Here is a 22,629-nt window from a genome sequence, read left to right as displayed (position 1 = left end):
GCTCGCTCACAGGCCTCCAGTCGCTAGACAGATACATTCAAGTAGATATATAGACTTGATCTACTGCCCTCACGATCAAAAGGTACTGTAAAAACTTACTACCCTCTCAGTTCTCTCTCTACCCCTTCTATGTTTTGCCCACACCTTTTCTCCCCAGCAACTGCTGACAGTTTTATTCACTCTCAAAAATTATTTCATTGGATTCTAAGTTATATATGAGTATGAGTAGAAAGAAGGGACAAGAACACTTACATTACACCTCCAGTTAAGAGGTACTGTTTATTGAAATCTATAGCCAATGTAACACTCTGTTTTGTTTCAAAAATTTTGGAATTGGCGGCTAGAAATGACGCTGTATGTTCTTATAGGAATTTTTCTTTTTTTTCTCTCTTGTTATTGAAAAACAATAAAAATGATTTAAACATAAATAAACTCAAAGTGCATGTCTGGTGCACACTAGGGACTGCGCCTTTGGATCTTCACGAAAGATCTGAGTGCGCATCCCTAGTATACACTAAGATCTATGCAAATCCAGATTTTAGAGTGGGGATCTTTTACAAGAATAAATCCGGCTATGATAATATCCAAAGGGCATGAGAAGAGGTTACTTCCACATTCAGATCCTCACGAAAGATTTGAATGCACATCCCTAGTGCACACTAGTGAATACTGATTCTTTGTCAACAGTGCAGAGAGCAAACTTATCAATCAAGGCCTATTTAGATATTAGCACTTCCCCATGGTAGTATGTCCTTGTTAATACCAGATATTACGTTCTCATTGAAATAAACAGAAAAAAGAGGTTTCAGCTGTCTTAACTGAAATTTAAACTTGTATTTCCCATATATATTTTTTTTAATTATGCATAATTAAACTTTGCAATACACTTTCATTATTTATTTTGCCTAATTTTCCTGGAATTTAACTCTTAAAATAGTCATATTTCCACTCAGTCCCATAGAGGCAGGAGTGCATTGTGTGGAATGTAGAATTCTGTTCTACATTACACACATCATGTTCCTTTAAGATGATGCATGCTTTGGTACATGGCATTGTGGGCTGTGACTTGTAAGGGATGTGCATGGTCAACAGCAAGTCCTGAATATGCCGTATGATTCAGATGGTGCTCACTTGGTGTTAGAGGGCCTAATGTGTGCTACAAAGACATTCCATATACTATTACACCTACACCAATCCAAATTCAGACTATCGGGAATCTAAACACAAACAAGATTATTTTTTCAGTCTTCATTCAGTTTTTGGTGATCACTTGTCCCACTAGAGACTCATCTTCTTGTTCTGAGTTGATAGACTTGGAACCTAGTATGGAGTTTTGCTGCTATCAGACCCTCTCTTAGCCACACAGCTCATAGTAGTGATTGAGTATTTGTGGATTTCTGTCTGTCATATATAAGCTCGCTCATTTGCCTGTTTTTTTTTTTACACCCACAGAGCTGGATGTTTATCACACTAAACTGTAAACTATAGCAACTGCAATGTATTCAGAATCATAGAAAGTCACCATGCTTGGTATCTGTAACCATACCATGGTAAACGTCTTACATTATACTTATTTTCTACAAACAGCAACTAACCATATTTCCTTGTTTTATATATGGAGTTATAGCTATGTAATATGCTGTTTGGCTATGTCAATTAAGCAGGTGTACCCGATATAGAAGCTAGCAGGCGTTTTATCATGGTACTGAGACTTGTTCTTTTACCTCTGACACAAAATGATTGACTGGGGGAAAAAAAAAAACTGACATTCCTACAGTCTGTACAGTGATTGGTTGATAGGTGCGAGAGCTTATTTATAAATGTCCCGAATAGGGCACAGAAAATTAAAGGGCCACTGTAAGTAAATATTTTCTATGCCTGTTACTAACTAACTACCCCAAATACGCTTTTTATCAATAGCATTTCATTAACATATCTCTACCGTATATCAGAAATCTTGTCTGCAAATGTAATTGTTTTCCAAACCCACTCCGTGGGTATCCTTTGCTCTGTACCAATCCGTTTACAATGCCTAGGTTTCAAACACAAAGTTATTGGTTTAAGTATTTTGAACATGCAGTGCTGAAAATAGTGGGCAGGATAACGTGACATCATCGGCAAATAAAAGATATAACTTTTAGAACGTTATGAAACTTCGTTTTGGAGAAAATATAGGTCAGTAGGTTTTAATTAATGTTTATTAACTTTAATATGTTAGTTGTTTAGCTTAAAAATTATAACAGAAAGTAATCCTTTAAGCAACAAACAGCATTCAATAAGCATTGCAAATGTTGTGTCCTGTGCCTGTAAAACAACTTATATTTTACTTAAAGGGACACTGAACCCAAATGTTTTCTTTTGTGATTCAGATAGAGCATGCAATTTTAAGCAACTTTCTAATTTACTCCTATTATCATATTTTATTCATTCTCTTGGTATCTTTATTTGAAATGCAAGAATGAAAGTTTAGATGCCGGCCCATTTTTGGTGAACAACCTGGGTTGTTCTTGCTGATTGGTGGATAAATGCATCCACCAATAACAAAGTGCTGTCCAGAGTTCTGAACAAAAAAGGAAGCTTAGATGCCTTCTTTTTCAAATAAAGATAGCAAGTGAACAAATAAAAATTGATAATAGGAGTACATTAGAAAGTTGCTTAAAATTGCATGCTCTATCTGAATCACGAAAGAAAAAAAAATGGGTTCATTAAAAATGGACATTAAACATTATTTTTATTTTATGAATCAGAGGATAACATTTTAAACAACTTTCCAATTTACTTCTATTATAAAATTTGCTTTGTTCCATGGTATCCTTTGTTTAAGGAGCAGCAATACACTACGGAGAGATAGCTGACCACATCTAGTAAGCCCATAGTAAGAGGCATGTATGTGCAGCCAGCAATCTAGCTCATAGTAGGGATTTGCTGCTCCTGAGTCTAACTATGTTTGCATCTCAACAAAGGATATCAAAAGAACAAAACACATTAGATAAATGAAGAAAATTGGAAAGTTGTATACAATTGTATGCTCTGTCTGAATAATGAAATAAACATTTTGGGTTTCATGTCCATTGTAGTGGATGGAGGGGACCCATATGGGCTAAATAAGATACTGGTGAAAAAGTGGTTAAATTCCGGATGTGAGTGCATTACTGGCTGTAAGAAGGGAAAAACACTAAACACACCATAGCTTACATTTCATTATCTACAATCATTTATTACTTTTTGTAGTTTCGCAAATGTGCATTATTATTATTTTTTAAGCATAACTTTAAAAGGAAAGTACTTACCGTTTGTGCAACAGTGAGTTGTTTCAATGCATTTTTAAAAACCTGGAGAAAACAGCCAGAATAGTTCTATTGTTCAAGCAGTTTTCCTCGATGAGGCAACACTGCTTCAGATTTTCTACTTAGCGACAGAAAAATGTTGTTGTTTATTTCAGGATTCAGACAGAACATGCTATTTTAAACAACTTTTCAATTTACTTTTATAAAAAAATTGGTTAATTCTCTTGGTATCCTTTGTTGAAAAGTATACTTAGGAAGGCTCATGAGCAGCAATGCACTACTGTGAGCAAGCTGGTGATTGGTGGCTGCACTTATATCCCTCTTGCCATTGGCTCATCTGATTTTCAGCTGCCAGTAGTATATTGCTGCTCCTTCAACAAAAGATATCAAGAAAAGGAAACATCTTTAAATACTACATTTTTGGGGGGAAAGTTGTATAATCTACCTGAACCACAAAAGAAAATTAATGGGTTTTATGTCCTTTTAAGGGAAGAATCTGCAGAGCATTGCTTAATCCACTGTTCTTCAACCTAAGCCAGTGGTTTTCAAAACTGTCCTCATGCCTCTCTAACAGGCCAGATTATCAGGATATCTGAACTGGAGCACAGGTGAAATAATCAGAGGATTAGTAAACCTGGTTATTAACCTGCTCTCACCCAAGGTAATCCTACAAATCTGGTCTGTTAGGGAGGTCCAATGACAGGTTTGAAAACCCCTGATCTAAATTGTGTTTTCTTGTATGCATGAAAGAAAAATACATGAGTTTAATGTCTCTGTAATGCAGCACTGACGGAAAGTGAATCATTACAAATAATGGATCAATTCTAAGCATATTTAGCTGTTCAGGCTGATCCTTGCCTACGCCAAATGGGGAAGCCGTCCTAATGGCGTTAAAGCCCTGACGTAAAGGGGTTAAACTTACATTTCATCAACACACACTGCCAATGGAAAACAATGTTTAAGTGATGTTAAACAGTATGAGATTGTAATATAAAATGTTTGATAATGTGTAATTTAAAAAAAAACAAAAAAAAATATGTAATACTGTATACTTTTATTATTTATTTTGTCCCCTTTTACTGTAATTGTAATCTAAAAATTGATGTTTTTTTAAATTCCACTATCTTATCAAGTAATGGACGCTGCCATGTCTAAACTTTAAGTGAAGGTACACTTTGGTGAATGAAAGCCGTTTTTTTAAAAAAAACTATTAAAAACAGGGGCACTTTCATTCATCAAAGTTTACAAAAGCAGCCATTTTGTTAAAAAATTACCTTTTTTTTTTCACAGCTAGAACAGCTTCCCCCATATAGAGATCCTCTATTCACACGTCAGCATTGACTAATCCGGCTTCCTCCAATCACAGCATGGCCTCAGGCAATGACTACCCTGGGGGGGAAGCTGTGATTGGAGGAAGCAGGATTAGTCATTGCTTACGTGTGAATAGAGGATCTCTATATGGGGGAAGCTGCTCTAGCTGTGAAAAATAAATAAATATTTTTTTTAACAAAACGGCTGCTTTGTAAACTTTGATGAATGAAAGTGCCCCTGTTTTTAATAGTATTTTTAAAAAACTGGCTTTCATTCACCAAAGTTTACCTTCACTTTAAAAGGGACAGTCAACACTAATATGGTTATTGTTCAAAAAGATAGATAATGCTTTTACTACCCATTCCCCAGCTTTGCACAACCAACATTGATATATTAATATACTTTATAACATTCAAACCACTACATTTCTGCCACTATAGACAGCCTCTTATAACATGCTTTTTTATTTTATTTTTCACAACAGGAGACTGCTAATTCATGTGAGTCATATAGATAACATTGTGCTCACGCTCATGGAGTTATTTAAGAGTCATGACAACACAGCATTAATTGGCTAAAATGCAAGTCAATAGATAATAAATAGTCATGTGATCAGGGGCTGTCAGGAGATGCTTAGATACAAGGTAATTCTCAGAGGTAAAAAGTATATTCATATAATCATGTTCGCTGTGCAAAACTGGGGAATGGGTAATAAAGGGATTATCTATCTTTTAAAACAATAAAAATTCTGGTGTAGACTGTCCCTTTAACTTTTCACCTTATCTCACTATCCTACTGCAAACAATTAGGGACGAATATAAAAACAGGCAGTAAAATAGACTAATACAAACAAGGTTGTTTGGGTTTCCAAACAGCCTTGTTTACACAAACTCTACTTTATTGTCTGGTGTGTAATCTTTTCCTAATTGTCCTCAGCACAGAAATAAAATAGAAAACTAGTTCAAACATGACAATAGCACTTTAAAACTTAAAAGAGACAGTTTACCCAAATAAATTACCCCATGGAGTGTATTAAAGAGTTTACAAATAGCTCTTTTACCTGATTTAGGCATTTGAAATAGCTCATTTAGTATGTGGTGTCCCCATCTATACTAAAAGGTTCTGGTCTTAAAGGGACAGTCAAGTCAAAATTAAACTTTTATGATTCAGATAGGGCATGCCACTTTAAACAATTTTCCAATTTACATTTTGAGTCACAAGCTCCTACTGAGCATGTGCAAAAATTCACAGAAAGCACGTATATGCATTTGTGATTGGCTTATGACTGTCACATGGTACAGGAGGAGTGTAAATAGACATAACTTGTCAGACAAAATCTACTACTCATTTGAAGCTCAGACTAAGTGCTATGGCGATGTCTTTTTATTACACATCTGTTGATTATGCAAATCTATTGTATTTACTGGTCCTTTAAAGGGACAGTTTACTCAAAAAATGTCTAACCTTTAATTTCTTCCCAATGATCCACTTTACCTGCTGAAGTGTATTAAATTGTTTACAAGTATTTCCATTACCCTTATATTGGCCTGTGGTATCCCCACCCATCCTGAAAGTTTTTGGCCTTGAGGCCATGCTGTGTAAACACAGCCAGTAGAAGAAATTACACTCCCAGTGGGTTATAGAAGAGATAAGGTAATAAAATGTTGATTTTCCATTGTTCTCTTCAAGTATTGGTTATTGGTTTATGGACAGACACCTGTATAAGATAAAGAAGCAGGTATATGATAAAGTAATGAGATCTTATTATACCTACAAGCTCAACCCATTTTATTAGGTTGTGGCTTCAAAACCAGCTAATTCATATACACAAATAAGCCTTAAAAAAAAGCGAATCTTATACATTTTATACTCTGCAGCTGTTAAAAAAAAAAAAGTAATTGGAAACAAATTAAGGGAAAAACAATTTTATAGTATACTGTCCCTTTAAGTCCAAGCTATTAATAAGCTATGTAAACACAACCAGCAGAAGAAATTACACTCCTGGTGGGGTGTAGAAGAGATAACTAATGAAATAGTTTTCCATTGTTCTCTTTAAGTATTGGGCTTTTGTTTACAGACAAATATAAGATAAGGAAGCAAGTGTGTGTACACAAAGTAATAACATAATGGCATCTGATATCTGCAAGTTCAACCCATTTCAATAGGCTGTGGTTTCAAAACACAAAACTAACTATTTCATATACACAAATATGCAACTTCTCATACATTTTATACTCTGCAACTGGTATAACAAGTTATTGGAAAAACATTAAGGGAAAAGCAATTTTACAGTATACTTTCCCTTTAATTCCCCAGTGAGGGTATGAGGGAGAGAGAGCTTTTGTATGTGAAATAGCCGCTTGTGTTTATTCAACCCCCATCCATAATTAGCATTTCAACACCTAATTGAAATACTTGTAGGTTCAGTCCATTGTTATGGGGATGTCCAAGGTGAAGGTTTTAATGAGACCCCCCAACTATTTCAAATACAGAAATACACACAAAGGAACAATTTTTCCATACATCTTATACTCTGCAGTAAGTGTAACAAGTAATTTAGGACAAATTAAGGGGATATTTCTATCAAGGGGTCACAATCTAAAGTTAGAGGGTAGCAGATTCAGGAGAAATTTAAGGGAGCATTTTTTTACAGAAAGGGTGGTGGATTCATGGAATGAACTTCCATTTGAGGTGGTAAACGCAAAGACTGTAAAGGAATTAAAAAATGCCTGGGACATTCATAAGGCTATCCTAAGAAAAAAGTAACATGTAATATGGGTAGACTTGATGGGCCTTTTTGGTTCTTATCTACTGTCAAATTCTATGTTTCTATGTTTTTTTTTTAATTTTAATAGTACAGTGTTTATTTACTTTTCCATTGCTCTCTACTAGCCTTTGTGTATAGACAAATATAAGAAAAGGAAGCCCTTTGAAACTTAAAAAAAAAAAAGAGAAAATGAAGCATGTCTGTGTATGGAGCAATAAAATAATGACTGTTCTTTCTGCAAGCTCAGTCAATTTAAATGGGCTGTTTTCCTACGTAAAATGGCTATTTCAAATACAAAAATGAACCAATATGGGTAATTTCTAATATATATTTTACTTGAAGCTGGTGTAAGTTATATGAAACACATCAAAGGGAAACAAATTTTACAGTACTATGTCACTTTAAAATCCTTTCAAGTTAAGATAGAGACATATCTAAACAAAAACAGATTTAAGGCTGTATAAACAGCTATTACATTGAAGAGTAAAAAAGGTAGAGATTATTTCTAGTATGACAACTAGTCAGTTTTTATTTTTTATATACTACTTAAGGAGTGTATTAGTAACTCTACAGTTCGGTAGGCTCTTTTGCACGATATCTACATAGTGGCCCTCAAAAGTTCCATTGAGATGAAGATGGTTTAGAGATGGTAAGGTGGTACAGACAGATATAATAGAGCTTGAGTAGAGGCTGCAACAATATTCTAGCCACAGCTTTTCAAGAGTCTTTAAATTAGAAAGGGATGCAAGACCAACTTCTGTTAGAGTGCAGACATTTCTCAGATCCAATGTTCTGAGAGACATCAGATATTTCCCTATTAAATGCATGGAGAGGTCTGTGATATTACAACCCTGAAGTTTTAAGTGTTTCAAATGTTTCAAGTGGGGAGCCGCTTGTTGGACTCCTATATCAGTCACTCTGTAGGTACCAGAGAGCAACAAAGTCTTCAGATCAGAATGACTACAGATGGTCTCTAAATGGTAGCTGGAGAATGAAGGCACTTCATTTAAAATAAGGGTCTCCAGTTTTGGAAATCTACCACTTCTTCCAGGAGATGGCTGGAACCAGAGCATGGGCACCTCACACCGTATAAGCTCCAGGGATTTCAATGTACTAGGAAAAGAATCATAGTTCACAGATCGGAAATTTGTTTGCCGCAAAGAGAGGGTTTCAAGGCTTGGAAAACGTTTTTCCAATTCCAAGAAAACAGCTGTAGTTAGGAACTCAGATTTCTTTGCTGTATGTAAAAACCCAGTAATCATCAAAGTTTGCAATCCGCTGCCAAGCCAGTGTCTCAGAAGGTGCCATATAATCTTTGAATTCAGCTGTTAAAAAAAAAAAAGTCCCATTACATTAGAATAAATTTCATTAACTAAACAGTTAAAACAGAGCTTATGTATATGAATGCACATTTCTAAATACAATTAAACACCCATTTTGCTTTTTAATTTTATTTTCATTTGCTCACCAGCTGTATCCTTATCTGGAGTGGCACAGAAGCACAACTTTAATAGTGAAGATGACAACAGCAAGGATGAGATAGCAATTTAAAGGCACAAGAAACCCCCAAAAATATATTTCATGAATTAAGTAGTGCATACAATTGTAAACAACTTTCCAATTTACGTCTATTATAGAATTGACTTTGCTCTCTTGGTATCCTTTTTTTTTTTAAATGATAGCTAGGTATGCTCAGGAATTGGGAGCTAGCTGCTGAGTGGTGGATAATATTTTAACCATTTGTGGTTGTTCTGTGGATATGCTGGCTCTCCTTTTTTTCTTTATTTTAATTTAAGTTTTATATACATCTACACTGGTAGTTTCTTCTACCTTTTAATTTCATCTAATAAATGTTATTCGTCTTGGGCAGCATCTTCTGTCAGACATTTTCATTATAGTTTAACTTGAGTGCTCAGTTACTGTCCCATTTGATCTCCTTATATTACACTAGTTACTAATCGGACAGTGAGCACCCCCCATTATACATTATGATTGCTTGGTTCTTTTACCTAATAATCTATATTGCCAGCTTTGGCTGACATATGATCGTATTTGAATTAATTCTGCCTATGGGGTCCTTATAGACATTCTCTCACATTGCATTATATCTACAATGGCAATGCCATATTGAACTTCCAGTGACCAGTATGAGAGAGTGTGAGTGATAACACCAAATTTAACACACCTGAGACCTTGTAACACTAATGAGTCACATGACACTGGGGAGGGAAAATGGCTAATTGGGCCCAATTCAGACATTTCCACTTAGGGTTGTACTCACTTTTGTTTCCAACGGTTTCTTTAGACAGTAATGGCTGTGAGTTGAGTTATTTTGAGGGGACAGCAAATTTGCACTGTTATACAGGCTGTACACTCACTACTTTACATTGTAGCAAAGTGACATTTCTTCAGTGCTGTCACATGAAAAGATATAAAAAAATATTTACACAAATGTGAGGGAGTACTCACTTTTGTGAGATTATATATATAACTATTTAAAAATACATAGAACATATTCAGCGCTACGGAATTTGGCGGCTCTATACCAATAAATGATGATGATAATAATAATAATAATTCTGTGATTGGTAGAACACGTGGGAATGTGAAATATTTACAGTAAACACATAGTTAAAACCTTTATTAAATATGAATATTGCATATATATGCTTTTTCATGTTTTCATCTACTTGACTGCAAAGGGGTCCAATGCACATACACATATATGTCTGTATATGTATTTATGTGTTTTTATTTCTGTAAATATACAATTACACATATACAGATTATATATACATATTTAGACATGTATATATCTCAATGTTAAAGCCCTGTACCTGCCTTTTTTATTTCTAACACCAGACTTCTTATCTTTGAGCCCTTATAACTTCTTGTGATTTTTTTTAATGGTGTTATTATGCGTGTAACTGTACTCCGTCATTTATTTTTTAAGTGTTCTGTGACACTTTCTTGTTTTGCGAAACAGTTAACCAGAACTCTGAGGACGGCGTAATCATTCTAGCATCATTGCTCTAAAGCAATCACATTTACTTTCAACTTGTAATACGAGTGATAAACCTGGCGCACGCAAACACCTGAGATAAACAATTTTTTCGGAATCCGGCCCCATATGTTTAACTCCAGCAAACAGGTTACATACATGTATATGGGCGAGTTGCAAGCAGAACACGGCTTATGAGCCAATAAGGAGTCAGACATAGCTGCCCTTCACCAGTGGTTTTCTGCTTGAGAACTACGACTGTGGCTCCCCTACTGAATGGGGTTTTACCTACGGGTTTTTAATGGCCTTGCTGGGGTTAAAAGCACATATAAGCTAAAATCAGTAAATCAAAAATTAGAAGCTTTAACAATTAAGAACGTGTAATAATTGCTTTTAGGTGTCTGTGTTCATTTCTAAGTAGGTCATCAATGTTACCATCTGACATCAACTGCTAAGAGCACCTGCTTCCTGTTACAACTCAGCTATTTAAATTGCTGTAGACATCTGGGACTACTGATAACTAAATTAACATGAAATAAATATGTTACATGCCACAGAGAATTTGCATAGCACATCCCCAGCAAACCCTCTCACTATAATCCTGAACATGTCAGAGAGATTGCAGTCAGCAACTGGAAAAGACCAATAAAATAACCTTGTATTCTGTCAATATGAGTAACTCCAAACTCCCCTTCTAAAATCATCTAGAGAACAAGTTATTTGGGTCAGAGATATGTTTTATTATGTTCTCAGGGAGGGGGGCTGGTGGTTGAAAGTAAGCCCACTGATTGTCAAACACTCCTAGATTCAAACTTAAAGGGACATTTAAAGGGACAGGGAATTGTAAAATAGTTTTTCCCTTGATGTGTATCTAATGACTTGTAATACCAGCAGCAGGGTATAAAATGTATGAGGAATGGCATCTTTAGGTTTATTTTTGTATATGAAACAACCATTTTTGTTCTTTAAAATCATAACCCATTAAAGAGAGTTGAGCTGGCAACTAAATCACATCTCCTTATTTTAACACTTTATGTAAGAACACATGCTTCTTTAACATTATCTCTGTCTGTATACCGAAGGCCAAAACATGTTAGCACTGGAGTAACACTCCTGTTTTCACCTTATGGGATGTTGTCCTGTTTGTTTTTAACTTACTTTTTGAAATACATTTTGGATTTTTATATTTACCACAGTAGTTCCACCTCTCTTTTTTGCTTATACCTATGGCCAGCACGGATACTACTGTTTAGTCCCAGACTACCTTTTCTGCAGCACCAGGCAGTGTAGTCTAAGCCCTCCCCCCCACCATTACATCACGTGTGACGTCATCGAGGACAGTAGATCACAGCATCTGGACTCGGAAACAAGCCAAAGAGCCCACGCTTGGGGAAGTGTATGGTAATTGATACTGAGTAATCTCTCGGACCGTTGGGATAACGGAACCATCCCCTCCAGCAGATAGCAGCATTGCGGCAGTTAAGGCTACGGGAGTCCAGCGGATCTACTAGCTCACTAATGAGCAAAGGTACCCCTCTATATTTACAAGGGACGTTTGCTTAAAAGGCCACTGTAAGTAAATATTTTCTATGCCTGTTACTAACTACCCCAAATACGCTTTTTATCAATAGCATTTCATTAACATATCTCTACCCAGTGACGTGCAGTGACGTCAGAGGCTGGTGAGGCAGTGGCTAGGATACGCCTTCATTCTTTAGATATCCTTTGTTGAAGAAATAGCAATGCACATGGTTGAGCCAATCACATTAGGTATGTAATGTATGTGCAGCCACCAATCAGCAGCTATTGAGCATATTTAGATATGATTTTCAACAAAGGATATGAAAAGAATGAAGAAAATTAGATATTAGATGTAAATTGGAAAGTTATTTAAAATTGCATGCTCTTTCTAAATCATGAAAGAAAACATATGGGTTTAATGTCTCTTTAAATGGTTTCTTGGAAAACTGGTCAACTTAGTAAACATCTGATTTTAGTCTAAAGGATTGTAACAGAAACACTTGCCAGATAACAAAATGCTAGCTCTGATTATGAGATCTAGAAATCCATGCCCATTAACCCTTTGGCTGCTAAGCCATTTCCCACCTGGGTGCTAATATTTTATTTATTTATTTTTATTTTTGAAATTTTCGAAAAAAAAATTTTTAAACTTTTTTATTTCTTTTTACAGACCCCCAAGACTTACACTGTTGGAAAGGTTAGGTGATTAAGTTTCCAACAATGGGTCTTGGGGGTCTGTAGCTGCTTAGATGCCTGAGATACAGGCTTCTAAGCAGCATGCCCCCTCCTCCTATACTTAACATTGTTAAGTATAAATAAAGTTGCGCGGTGACGTCATCACGTAATTGCGCGTGACATCACCGTGCATCACGTGAAGCTCCGTCGATGCCTGTCACTCTACAGGCACGATCGCTGGGGTAGGATCAGTAAGGAGGCCCCAGATCTCCCTCAAGGTAGGAGAGTGCTCATGACGGCTCTGAGCCGTCATTAGCACCAGAGTGAGAAATTCTGTGATGGCTCAGAGCCGTCATTAGCACTCAAAGGGTTAAAATATGTTTAAAACATACTTTTTACTTTAATGCTGCAAATTATGCTTATAGATTCTTTCATTATTCAGTAAATATAAAAATGTCTTGATCCAGTGGCGGCTGGTGAAATTTAAAGATGGTGGGGCGCTTGACCCCACCCCTTTAAATAAAGCCACACTATCAGATGGCACTACCAATTCATTAATTAAATAAATAAAAGGTAGACAGAAACACAGAAAAGCACTGGGGGAAAAAAAATTGCAATTTTTATTTTTTTTATTTTTTAAAGCCAATAAAAAAATATATATTTTTGCCCACCTCACCTGCCTCTAGTGACTGCACATCACTGTCTCTACCGTATATCAGAAATCTTGTCTGCAAATTTAATTGTTTTCCAAACCCACTCCGTGGGTATCCTTTGCTCTGTACCAATCCGTTTACAATACCTAGGTTTCAAAATGGCGCTTTAAACACAAAGTTATTGGTTTAAGTATTTTGAACACTCAGTGCTGAAAATAGTGGGCAGGATAATGTGACATCATCGGCGAATAAAAGATATAACTTTTAGAACGTTATGAAACTTCATTTTAGAGAAAATATAGGTCAGTAGGTTTTAATTAATGTTTATTAACTTTAATATGTTAGTTGTTTAGCTTAAAAATTATAACAGAAAGTAATCCTTTAAGTTACCTGAAACTCGACAATACGGATGGATTACAGTTAGGTGGGGGTTGAGAATACACACACATAAGCCCTGAGGACACAATATATAGCGCTTATATATATATATATATATATATATATATATATATATATATATATATATATATATATATATATATATATATATATATATATATATATATATATATATATATATATATATATATATATATACCAGCCTGCATGAGGCAGAGTAAGCTATATTTTTCCTGCAATATATTGTGCATATTTATACTAACATCCAAATATTGTATACACCTCTTTTTTTCTCATTGTATACAAAATACCAATATTTAGAGAGAACAATTAAAAATAAACCCCTTCATGCCGAGGTGCAAGTGCTTAGATTGGAACAAAGTTCCAACGTAAACACTTACTGGAAAAATGAAATCACCCAATCATTGATGCGATCACTTGATTTCAAGGCCAGGATTAGATAATGGGGGACTGCTTACGCCGCTAGGCATGCCCCGCCCCCCCCGTCGGATTTTTCATTGTGCAAAAAAAGAGGAGGCTGCAGGATGCCATATAAGGTAGGATGTTCCATGCCCTCCTGGTGGTGTTAAAGTCCAGCGCTGTTAGGACGGAATGGAACGTCCTAAAGACGCAAAGAGGTTAGCATGTATTACTTCTCTCTCCTAACCCCTGCTTGGGACTTTAATTTCTTCTGCTGACTATGATTACATAGTTTTTCTTTAGCCTATACCAGCGGTTTTCAAACCTGTCTTCAGGCTTCCCTAACAGACCAGATTTTTAGACGTACTTTAAGTGAGAGCAGGTTAATAGCCATGTTTAATAATCAGCTAATTATTTCACCTGTGCTCCAGTTAAGATATCCTGAAAATCTGGCCTGTTAGAGGTCTGAGGACAGATTTGAGTCTAGGAACTTTCAGTATAGGTAGGGAAACCACAGTTATTTCAAATGCTGAAATAAAGGTAAAGGGGCTATTTAACAAACAATGTAATACCCTCCAGCAGGTAAAATTAGGACACACTGTCCCTTTAAGTAAAGATTTTCAAAAACTTTCATAAACTTTAATATTATCTTTCATTTTAGGTAGTTAAAGTCTAATGGACGTACACCTTTTAATGAATACGCACATTATGAAATATATCATGAGCAGTTAAAAAAACAGGATTCATACTGACCTTGCAAGATGTCAGATCAACGTGTCTCCACAAGGTACGGTCCATTACCAGCCTTTTCCATCTTTTGCATACACTTAAAAAAAAAGAACAAATATATTATATATTTCTTACTTTGTTTAACCTATGATCACGACACTGTGGTGAATGGCTTCTATGAAGTGAGAATGCAGACCCTACTGGACTTAAAGGGATACAAACGTCAAAATTCAAATGTGTATGGGTGTATTAAAATTTAAAAAAGGAGCATTTTTTTGAAGCATACTTCGATTAGCAAAACTACTTCTAGTAAAAGTTACTACTGGTTTTTAGCGACATACGCATATATGCTGTGGGGGGCCTTTACACCTGTATTCAAACACCATGTCGGCTTAGAGAGCTGGCAATAGTGAGTATTGATTCTGAAGACTTAATTTGTGATTTACAAGCTACTGCCGATTCTGAGCAGGCATGGTGTATGAATACTGGTGTATGGGCCCTCACAGGATATTTGCGTATGCTACAGCAAAACAATAACTTTTACTAGAATAATTTTTGCTAATGGAAGTATATTGCAAAATGCTTATATTTCAAATTGAAACGCACCTATGCAGATTTAATTTTTGACATATCTATCTATATCTATATATATAGTGTAGCAAGCGAAAACTTATCCTTATCTTTATGTCCCAAGCATGCCCACATACCAAGTCCCAATGCCTGTTTGTCTCTCTTAAAGAGATATTAACAGTCCCCTGTGGTTAAAAACAAATAAGTTAAATAAGAGTAAATTTAAAAAAAAAGGACTGTGCAAAAAACAGCAAATAACTTACTTGTTTTTTTTTGTTGTTGCAAAATTAGCACTTAACAATTCTCAGTGTAGCTCCCTGTTATCTAGTATTTTCACTAGCCTAGAAGTTTTAAGACATCAGAAAGATAAAACTTCCTGAAAAGGCCTTCTCCTCCTTGTAGGGTTGTGACAGGAAGCACAAATGAAGTGTATAAAAGTAATAATAAAAGTAATAATAAGAGATTGCACTGATTTCTATTGGATATAAGCACCCGGACAGAAATTTTTTTTATTACAATGAAACAGACTGTTCACATCACAACATGCCGCAATGTTGTGCCCCCTCCCTGTATAGTACAAGCATGACAATAATTTCCATTGTCTACCCACCATCTCTACTGTTGCATGCATAGCCACATCCAAACAAGCCCTAGTGTCTCTGCTACCTACCTCCATGTAAGCGGGGCCACAAGCTCATATGCTTACTCACAACTCACTGTAAATTCCAGTCTTACCCAAATATCTGCCCTCCTCCATGAAAACCCAAATATCTGCCCTCCTCCATGAAAACCCAAATAGCTGCCCGCCTCCATGTAAACCCAAATAGCTGCCCGCCTCCATGTAAACCCAAATAGCTGCCCACCTCCATGTAAACCTGACCACCTAGTGTCTCTGCTACCTATCTCCATGTAAGCGGGGCCACAAGCTCATATTCTTAGTCACAACTCACTGTAAATTCCAGTCTTACCCAAATATCTGCCCATCTCCATGTAAACCCAAATAGCTGCCCGCCTCCATATAAACCCAAATATCTGCCCGCCTCCATGTAAGCCCAAATAGCTGCCCGCCTCCATATAAACCCAAATAGCTGCCCGCCTCCATATAAACCCAAATAGCTGCCCACCTCCATATAAACCCAAATAGCTGCCCACCTCTATATAAACCCAAATAGCTGCCCTCCTCCATATAAACCCAAATATCTGCCCGCCTCCATGTAAGCCCAAATAGCTGCCCGCCTCCATATAAACCCAAATAGCTGCCCGCCTCCATATAAACCCAAATAACTGCCCACCTCCATATAAACCCAAATAGCTGCCCGCCTCCATATAAACCCAAATAGCTGCCCTCCTCCATGTAAACGCAAATAGCTGCCCACCTCCATCAAATAGCTGCCCGGCTCCATGTAAACCCAAATAGCTGCCCACCTCTATATAAACCCAAATAGCTGCCCACCTCCATGAAAACCCAAATATCTGCCCACCTCCACGAAAACCCAAATAGCTGCCCACCTCCATGTAAACCCAAATAGCTGCCCGCCTCCATGTAAACCCAAATAGCTGCCCGCCTCCATGTAAACCCAAATAGCTGCCCGCCTCCATATAAACCCAAATAGCTGCCCACCTCCATATAAACCCAAATAGCTGCCCACCTCTATATAAACCCAAATAGCTGCCCTCCTCCATATAAACCCAAATATCTGCCCGCCTCCATGTAAGCCCAAATAGCTGCCCGCCTCCATATAAACCCAAATAGCTGCCCGCCTCCATATAAACCCAAATAACTGCCCACCTCCATATAAACCCAAATAGCTGCCCGCCTCCATATAAACCCAAATAGCTGCCCTCCTCCATGTAAACGCAAATAGCTGCCCACCTCCATCAAATAGCTGCCCGGCTCCATGTAAACCCAAATAGCTGCCCACCTCTATATAAACCCAAATAGCTGCCCACCTCCATGAAAACCCAAATAGCTGCCCACCTCCACGAAAACCCAAATAGCTGCCCACCTCCATGTAAACCCAAATAGCTGCCCGCCTCCATGTAAACCCAAATAGCTGCCCGCCTCCATGTAAACCCAAATAGCTGCCCGCCTCCATGTAAACCCAAATAGCTGCCCGCCTCCATGTAAACCCAAATAGCTGCCCGCCTCCATGTAAACCCAAATAGCTGCCCGCCTCCATGTAAACCCAAATAGCTGCCCGCCTCCATGTAAACCCAAATAGCTGCCCGCCTCCATGTAAACCCAAATATCTGCCCGCCTCCATGTAAACCCAAATAGCTGCCCGCCTCCATGTAAACCCAAATAGCTGCCCGCCTCCATGTAAACCCAAATATCTGCCCGCCTCCATGTAAACCCAAATATCTGCCCATCTCCATGAATACCCAAATAGCTGCCCGCCTCCATATAAACCCAAATATCTGCCCTCCTCCATATAAACCCAAATATCTGCCCTCCTCCATGTAAACCCAAATAGCTGCCCACCTCCATCAAATAGCTGCCCGCCTCCATGTAAACCCAAATAGCTGCCCACCTCTATATAAAACCAAATAACTGCCCACCTCCATGTAAACCCAAATAGCTGCCCACCTCCATGTAAACCCAAATAGCTGCCCACCTCTATATAAAACCAAATAACTGCCCACCTCCATGTAAACCCAAATATCTGCCCACCTCCATGTAAACCCAAATAGCTGCCCACCTCTATATAAAACCAAATAACTGCCCACCTCCATGTAAACCCAAATATCTGCCCACCTCCATGTAAACCCAAATATCTGCCCACCTCCATGTAAACCCAAATAGCTGCCCACCTCTATATAAACCCAAATAGCTGCCCACCTCCACATAAACCCAAATAGCTGCCCACCTCTATATAAAACCAAATAACTGCCCACCTCCATGTAAACCCAAATAGCTGCCCACCTCTATATAAAACCAAATAACTGCCCACCTCCATGTAAACCCAAATAGCTGCCCACCTCTATATAAAACCAAATAACTGCCCACCTCCATGTAAACCCAAATAGCTGCCCACCTCTATATAAAACCAAATAACTGCCCACCTCCATGTAAACCCAAATAGCTGCCCACCTCTATATAAACCCAAATAGCTGCCCACCTCTATATAAAACCAAATAACTGCCCACCTCCATGTAAACCCAAATATCTGCCCACCTCCACATAAACCCAAATAGCTGCCCACCTCTATATAAACCCAAATAGCTGCCCACCTCTATATAAACCCAAATAGCTGCCCTCCTCCATATAAACCCAAATAGCTGCCCACCTCCATGTAAACCCAAATAGCTGCCCACCTCCACGTAAACCCAAATAGCTGCCAACCTCCATGTAAACCCAAATAGCTGCCCGCCTCCATATAAACCCAAATAGCTGCCCTCCTCCATATAAACCCAAATAGCTGCCCACCTCTATATAAACCCAAATAGCTGCCCACCTCTATATAAACCCAAATAGCTGCCCTCCTCCATATAAACCCAAATATGCCCGCATCACAACAAACACAATACCTTCTCTCACTAACAAAATGCTTAACCTATGTTCACATCACAATACGCCTCAAAACCTGACCACCTGTCTCATTTCTGCTACTGCTGCGCTTCTCACCGGCTACTTCGAATGAGGTCTCGCACGGAGAGATATCCCAATACTTCCAGCAGTACATTATCAGGGAGGAAGGTCAGGGACGGTGTTATAAACGAGCAGTCACTCCTACTCGAGCTTCCGGTTCTTTCACGGCTATGTACAGGGGCCGACATGTTAGAAGTTACAGTCAGTAGCAACTCTCCGGCGACTTAAAATTCACAACAACAACGTGAAAACGATCTGCGTTAAATATAAACCTGGAGCTGTCAAGAAGTTCACAAAACACAACGTGTGGTCCACTGCCATACTACAGAGAGAGAATTCAGGAAATAACATTTGTCTCCTCCCACATTAATTAGTTACGGCGTGGGTAATGGGTACACTAAATCATACATAGAAACACAACAAATACCTAGATACATCCACTAACCAATAACTATCGTATGGCTCCAAGACGTCATAATGTGTATCTGTAGTGTAGTGGTTATCACGTTCGCCTAACACGCGAAAGGTCCCCGGTTCGAAACCGGGCAGAAACATGTATTAATTTAATATTCTTTTTTTAATATCAGTAACGTACATGTATTATTTCTAAAATATTTGAGAAAGAAGAATACTTGTTTTTAGAAAATTATAAAAAATTGATGCTCCAGGTGAGGCTCGAACTCACAACCTCGGCATTGCTCACTAGTTACTGTCTTATAAGTACCGCGCGCTAACCGATTGCGCCACTGGAGCACTTGTAAAGTTTAAGTTTTCTTTATAATATGTTTGTAAAACTAGGTACCATTTAAATTATCAACAATTAATCTTTTTTGCTTCGCATATGAATAGCACGTACCGATACATCTATCAGTGAAAATTAAATTGTTCACGTTTCACTTTTATGCTCCTCAAAACATAAACTTTTTATTTTAAATGAGTATGATCACCCCATATGATCACTCCTGCACTATTTAAATACATTTAAATTGCGCAATGCGTGTGCTTACATACTTCATTTAACATCAATGATATCCAAACTATCATTGTTTTTATTTATATGTGCTTGAAATACCAAATTAACAGGTGCCCGGCTAGCTCAGTCGGTAGAGCATGAGACTCTTAATCTCAGGGTCGTGGGTTCGAGCCCCACGTTGGGCGCAATTTGTTTTCTCGATTTACACAACTATATTTCTTTTAGTGAGCTGCTATATCTGAAATAAATCATGCTTGATGTTAACATAATATATTAATTATTTTGTGCAATATTTACATCTCGTAGGTTGTTCGTGGCTGCTATGTAAAAAAAAAAAAATGTAAAAGTATATGTAGTTAAAATCTAAGCAAGTTTTGCTGTATGATATTTCAGCAGTTTCTGTAGTGTAGTGGTTATCACGTTCGCCTCACACGCGAAAGGTCCCCGGTTCGAAACCGGGCAGAAACATATTTTTATTAGATTTACATATATTTATATATTTATGTTTTTTAAACGAAAATCCTTCCAGCTGCAAGATCCCAAAATATTTAAATATTACTTGCATCTACTGCATAAATAATATGCAATAATCTGTATTGTATACAGGTTAACAAAAACTGAATTTGAGTTTTTTGTGCTTCTATTTACTGAACAAGCTCACACCTTGTATTAACTCTGCAGGCAGGGCACATTAAAGAAAAACAAATCATTTGTAAATAATTAGTATTATTTATATCATATAGTTAGTTGCAAAAGACAACAAATGTACTTCTTTTTGTTAGATTGCATTTTTTTTAATATTGCCGAATTCATTATATATATATATATTTGGGCGTTTATTTTTACCTAGTAGTAAGCATAACAAATGCTACCTAGTTTTATCCATATTTTAAGGGTAAGCACAATTATAGTTTTCTTTGAAATGGTTTTGCACAGGGAGCCATATTTTGTTACTACTTTGGCTTTATACCACATTCAGATTTACTAACAGCAACATTTCAATGGAATTTTCTTCTTATTTTATTAATACATATCTTTATTTCTATTTTAAGTTTAGATTTCCTGTTTCTTAATGTGACTTAAAAACATTTTTTTAAAGGGACAGTCAACACCAATATTCCTTTTTTATTTGCAAAGCAGGATATTTTGTCATTGTAATGCTTAGTTTAGATTTTTTTTTTATGTGAAAGGCACAATATTAGGTAATACAAAATAAAGCAAATGCATAGTTGCCAACAGTCCCTGATTTCCAGGGACAGTCCCTGGATTTTTTTTGCCCCTGTAAATGTCCCTGAAAATCTCCTTTGCGCAACATTTGTTGTTTGCATATATATATATACACACACATACATATATACAGATAGATGATAAATAGATATAGTGTATTATTTAAATATAATTAATTCCTAATGGAATATTGTTATTATTATTGAATGGGTTCACATATTATTTGTCTTTCTAATTGTGATGCTGTGTTGTAAAAATAACCATATGCCCAGAATTTGTTCCAGAGACTGGGTAGGTGTAAGAGCTTGCTGCTGTAATCTGTATAATAAACTATGGATAAGTCTAAATTATACTATTACTATCAAATGGGTGTGTTTTGATTGCAGAACTGAGTGGGCGGAGCAGTTGAACAGTAGGTCGTCAATACTCCAGTAACCCGCTTGCTCTGCTGCAAAGTGTCCCTGGATTTTTTTTTAAAATATTGGCAACTATGCAAATGTAGTTAAATATAGGTAGCTAACATCTGAGGTTGAATGTTAGATTAATTGATGTGGGAAAGGGATCATGAGAATTATCATGGTTTTACATAATGATGAAAACTAGTAGGTAAGGAAGATGGAGTAACAGTAAATGATGGCAAGAACATAGGGAATGGGAAGGGTGGGTGGGGAAAGAAGGTGAGACCTAAAATCCACAGAAGTACACACTGCTTCAGTAGAGAACCAAGTGCACTAAATAAAAACAAAGTAATATACAGTATTCTAGCTCAGTTTGGCAGCTGTTGAGTCTAGCGGTTGTCACTTCCACTAACACAAATATAATATATTCACAAACTATTTGGCTACAAGAACATCTTTGGAATCAGACACACCTTCTGCAGAGACTCTATCACCTTGGACATATAATCCTCCTGACATTTATAAGGTTAAAAGGGAAATTCCAGGGTCAGCCCTGACACCTCTATCTGCTGCATCGATTTTCTCACCAGGAATCCTCAGTTGCCTAGTTAGTCCAATATACTATTCTAAGTTGTTTATCTTAACAAACAAGCTTTACCACTATCGTTCAGCTCAGATACCACATTATGACCTCGTTGATATGGTCCTTTATCCCCAGGAATAAGCCACCTATCCTAAGCTCTCAACACTATTTTGTTCACTTTCTGGTGTCTTGTCGGTACCCAGGTTTGAAAGTGGAGCGCCGACCTACTCTGTCACATGACCTTGCCTTTGCGTGTTGACATCATCAGCATGCAAGCCAGCATTAGGCAAAAAACAAAACTAACATCTAATGACTGACTCACGCAACACAACAGATAGGATAGAAAGACATGTTGCCGGGACAGTCCGGGACATTTAAATTGCCAGGAATAGGTCCCAAATTCCGAGACTGTCCCGGCAAAAACGGGACAGTTGGCAAGTATGTAAAGTGATGAATGTATATTTAACATTTGTTTTCTTTCTGCTTATATGCATAGGTTTATTTGGTGTGGCTTTTCATAGATGCA

General features: G+C 37.2%; 1 protein-coding gene and 4 non-coding genes across 7 annotated transcripts in view; 3 read left to right on the top strand and 2 right to left on the bottom strand.

The window, feature by feature from the left end:
* Nucleotides 1-6,507: 6,507 nt before the first annotated feature.
* LOC128663538 (F-box/LRR-repeat protein 12) overlaps nucleotides 6,508-22,629 on the bottom strand; it is a 495,942-nt gene continuing 479,820 nt past the window's right edge. For all 3 annotated transcript variants that reach the window (XM_053717912.1, XM_053717913.1, XM_053717914.1), the window contains exons 13-14: nucleotides 14,788-14,860; nucleotides 6,508-8,690 (exon numbers count right to left, since the gene is read on the bottom strand). In XM_053717912.1, the coding sequence (XP_053573887.1) occupies nucleotides 7,908-8,690; nucleotides 14,788-14,860 (856 nt within the window). In that variant the 3' untranslated portion in view covers nucleotides 6,508-7,907. The remainder of the gene's footprint in view (nucleotides 8,691-14,787; nucleotides 14,861-22,629) is intronic.
* TRNAV-AAC (transfer RNA valine (anticodon AAC)) lies at nucleotides 19,404-19,476 on the top strand. Its single transcript has one exon. It is a non-coding gene; the product is annotated as a tRNA-Val (tRNA).
* TRNAI-UAU (transfer RNA isoleucine (anticodon UAU)) lies at nucleotides 19,583-19,675 on the bottom strand. Its single transcript is given in 2 exon segments — nucleotides 19,583-19,618; nucleotides 19,638-19,675. It is a non-coding gene; the product is annotated as a tRNA-Ile (tRNA).
* On the top strand, nucleotides 20,008-20,080 carry TRNAK-CUU (transfer RNA lysine (anticodon CUU)). The gene has a single exon. It is a non-coding gene; the product is annotated as a tRNA-Lys (tRNA).
* On the top strand, nucleotides 20,291-20,363 carry TRNAV-CAC (transfer RNA valine (anticodon CAC)). Its single transcript has one exon. It is a non-coding gene; the product is annotated as a tRNA-Val (tRNA).

Source organism: Bombina bombina, chromosome 6 (assembly GCF_027579735.1).
Source record: "Bombina bombina isolate aBomBom1 chromosome 6, aBomBom1.pri, whole genome shotgun sequence".
In the NCBI taxonomy this organism is placed as follows: Eukaryota; Metazoa; Chordata; class Amphibia; order Anura; family Bombinatoridae; genus Bombina; species Bombina bombina.
The sequence above is the reverse complement of the archived record's forward strand: the minus strand, read 5'-3'. Positions and strand labels throughout refer to the sequence as shown.